General features: G+C 43.0%; 1 protein-coding gene across 1 annotated transcript in view; it reads right to left on the bottom strand.

Annotated features, from left to right (window-relative positions):
• hcn1 (hyperpolarization activated cyclic nucleotide-gated potassium channel 1) overlaps positions 1 to 3,643 on the bottom strand; it is a 66,840-nt gene that overhangs the window by 25,420 nt on the left and 37,777 nt on the right. Inside the window, exon 4 of the mRNA XM_032540306.1 lies at positions 903 to 1,121. Within this exon, the coding sequence (XP_032396197.1) occupies positions 903 to 1,121 (219 nt within the window). The remainder of the gene's footprint in view (positions 1 to 902; positions 1,122 to 3,643) is intronic.

Here is a 3,643-nt window from a genome sequence, read left to right as displayed (position 1 = left end):
CACAGATGGTGGCTCGCCCCCCCCCACCCCCACCCTTCCCCCATCATAAAAACTGATATAACAGAGACTGAAATGAAAGGGAAAAATAAAAATGTGTTCACTGGCAGCATACTGACAATAAGGTGGCTGGTCATGTCATAGACCTACTCACCCCGTTGGCCTTATGTGCTCTGCGTGGGGAAGAAAATCCTCTTTCTTAATCACTGCCCAGGATATTGTGATCTGTGAGAGCGCAACCCATTGGTCCATGGGGCCACTGAGAGAAGCTAATTTATTTAAGTCGAGCTCCAATGAGCAGGATTTTTTGCAGTCGGAAAGAGCAAAACCCTCAGATTAGTACTTTAAAGCTATAGTGCGTAGTTACTCTCTCCCCCATAAGGAAGTAATGACAAGAACACTGTCGAGGCGTCCACATGATACAAGCCTTACGTGATTGCACACACGCCCCCTCTCTTCCCATATGCAGTTGCTCGTAGCCAAGGAGGGCACAAAGGATTAAAAAACACAATGGACTCTTCAGAAGAGGTAATTATCTTCACTCAAGTTTTTGCGCCCAAAAGTCACGGGACGACACAATCTTCTGAACACAGCCATACTGAGACATACAGAGGGAGAGATGTGTGGCGCTGATAGTCTTAATTAACTTTGTAGCAAGTCATTTGGCAATGGCTTAAATGTAACAGACGTTCAATTAAATAAAAAAGTTACGCACAAAAGCTTTAATCATTATTAAAATCATCCCACTGGTTATTGGCATTACTTACAAAACAAGGAAGATTTGAACTTCATACCATGCAGTCACTTCATTTAAAATAATATCCAATATCATGTAAATCACGTAAACCCAAACCTTTTCATGATCTCAGGTATTTAATATAATCATGTCACTGTCTGGTGCTTACCTTCTCTTGGTATTGCCTGCGTGAGGAGTCCAGCGATTGAATTAAAGCTGTAGCGTGGCCCACAAACATGGCGTAGCACGTGGCTCCAACAATCATACTCAACATGGTGATCCACAGGTCAGACATGCTGACAGGTGCCCGGGCACCATACCCAATGCACAGCATGTGGCTCATGGCTTTGAAGAGGGCATAAGAGTACTGCTTACCCCAGGAAACGTTCTGCAAGGGCGAAGAGAGAGAGAGAGAGAGAGAGAAAGAGGGGAGGGGGGGGGGGAAGAGATAGGAATAGAGAGACGGGGGGGGGAGTTACTGCAAGGCAATGCAGGGAGGGCAGAATCGAAAGATAGGCTTTCCTTTGATGGATCACTGAAACTCCACCAAACACTCTGCCAACACACTCTTCATGCCTCACAGCCTAATGCCCTCACTGAGTGGTTGAACTTTCTACCTGTCTCTCTCTCTTCTTTCAGCCTTTCAACACCCTCTCTGCGTAGACCTACCTGGCTTTATTTATTTTCACATTTGCCAATGGGAGCAAAACAGCTCATGTTTGCAAGAGCTAAAAGAACACAAAAAGAAGACTGGCCTGGATTGCTGTGCCCTCTCTCATCAAGTATTGTGATGGGATTCAGTGTGTTGGATACAGGAGAACATAAATACAGAGCTGGGAGGTTGGGAACTCACTGTAGTCTCCACGCACACATGTACTGTAACATATCAGCTTGAGTGTATGTAACTGTCCTCATGTTGAAAATGGAGTCGATCATGATTGACTACATTTTGAGCAGCTCTTTGTTTCAAACAAAGGGAAGTGATCTGCGCTGGGTGAGAGTCATTCCTTTTATCGTTCACGGCATGTATTCTGGTCATAAAGTGACTGCTTCTTGTGTGCCTTTAACTACACAATAATATCGCCACTCGAGTTCATGAGGCCCAGATTATCCAATTATGTGTCCAGCTGGGTTAATGAGGAGCCATTTCATCATCACCCCATCATGACAATAACCTGATCGGTCGCTCAAGATCAGTTTCTATGACTCCTATTGACTATCATTAGTGTTTGACAATATGCACTCTAATACTGAGGTATTATGAAGCATGGATGGATCATGACAAGATGGACCCCTGGGCACAGATGCCTTAATGAGCTCCTGCACAATCCTTGGTGGTAAAGTGATCCCACTGATTCAAAGATGCATTCCCTATAAAGTTGTCCTGAAGTTGCTTTCTCGTAACAACCTCAAATTAAATGTTTTAGGGGTCAGTATGCTTCCAAGCGTCGTGATTGTCGGATCATTGAACAGCTTCTGAAACCCCCTTCTTCCACACCTTTCTAATGTTGAAATTTGGGGACAGCGTTCAACAATTCCATTAACTTCCCGAAACCAACAATGCGATAATTGCGCCCACTTTTCGCAGTGATCGGCCAAGCGTTGGTAGGTAAGAAAGTACAAAGGAAGCTCTCTTTTTTATATTCTTACTTTGTTTTTTAAGATTATTTTTTGGGGCATGTTTAGGCCTTTATTGACAGGACAGCTTAAGACAGGAAAGGGAAAAGAGTGGGAAAGTGACATGCAGCAAAGGGCTGCAGATTGGAATCTAACCTGCGGCAGTGCTGTATGGACTGAGCCTTTGTACATGGGGCACAACCGGGTAAGCAACCCATATTCTTACTTTTTACTTGCTTTCAAACATGGGCGGATGACATGTTGGACGAGCTAGCCTGTTTTGAGCATACTAAGGTCTTTTGACAACTCTTAGATTTTTTAAAAAGTACTTTCTGCTTTCTTTACTGTGCAATGAGAAATCTTATTAACAGCCACTTCAAACAGATGCTCTTAAGTAGGACCCCTTGGACACCGAGCCCTACACCCATTTTATAATCCATCTAGGTAGTATTACAATACAGAAGGCTTGAAAATGTACTACCTTTATAGTTGCATTCCCCCCCGTGCAGGATTTAGACTCCTCATTAATACAGTACATGTCACATGTGTGCCTTTTTTTGCCCAGAGGTATGCAAACTCTTTAGTGAGCAACCTCAACAGGCCCATTGAAACCCAGTAAGTTCCTATGTGAAGACAAATGTGACAGCTCCTCGTTACATGCCTCGTAGTCACAGCCAAGTTGCTGACTCCTCTAATAGCTTCACCTCCTGTGAACAAGAAGGGCTGAGGAAGCACTCCATATAGAATATATATTTCACCCAAAACAGAATGGCTTATGAAAGAAATATGAAACCTCTAGAAAATATAGTTAATCTCTGTCTTTTTTTCACTGGCTGACATAGTTCCTTAAGCCACACTGTAATGTAGCACATCCCATCACGTTCACACACTGGTGCCTCCTTTTGTCACGGCATTCTCCGTTCTGCTCAACTCCACGCTGTTCATCAACTGGGATTTAGTAATGAGTAAATTTACAGCTAATCATCTGCCCTGGATGACTCACCAAGTCTCATCTCCATGCCGATTAGTTTTATTCTTCCAGAGACTGATTAGAACATTTGTGACACTTTCCAACTTTAATAACAAATGGAGTCCAGTTTGTTTGCCTTGGCAGCGTCAATTTGTTATCTCCAACAGGGTTCAGCCAAAAAATACTGTCTTAATACAAATACCCACCTTTTCCCCACAATATACAGAGTAAATGAAATATTTGTAGCAGAAATTTATTTGCAGCAGAAATATATATGTAGGGTTTTTGTAGAATTTTACTGTTGCACTTACACTGAATAATCC

Source organism: Etheostoma spectabile, chromosome 16 (assembly GCF_008692095.1).
Source record: "Etheostoma spectabile isolate EspeVRDwgs_2016 chromosome 16, UIUC_Espe_1.0, whole genome shotgun sequence".
In the NCBI taxonomy this organism is placed as follows: Eukaryota; Metazoa; Chordata; class Actinopteri; order Perciformes; family Percidae; genus Etheostoma; species Etheostoma spectabile.
The sequence above is the reverse complement of the archived record's forward strand: the minus strand, read 5'-3'. Positions and strand labels throughout refer to the sequence as shown.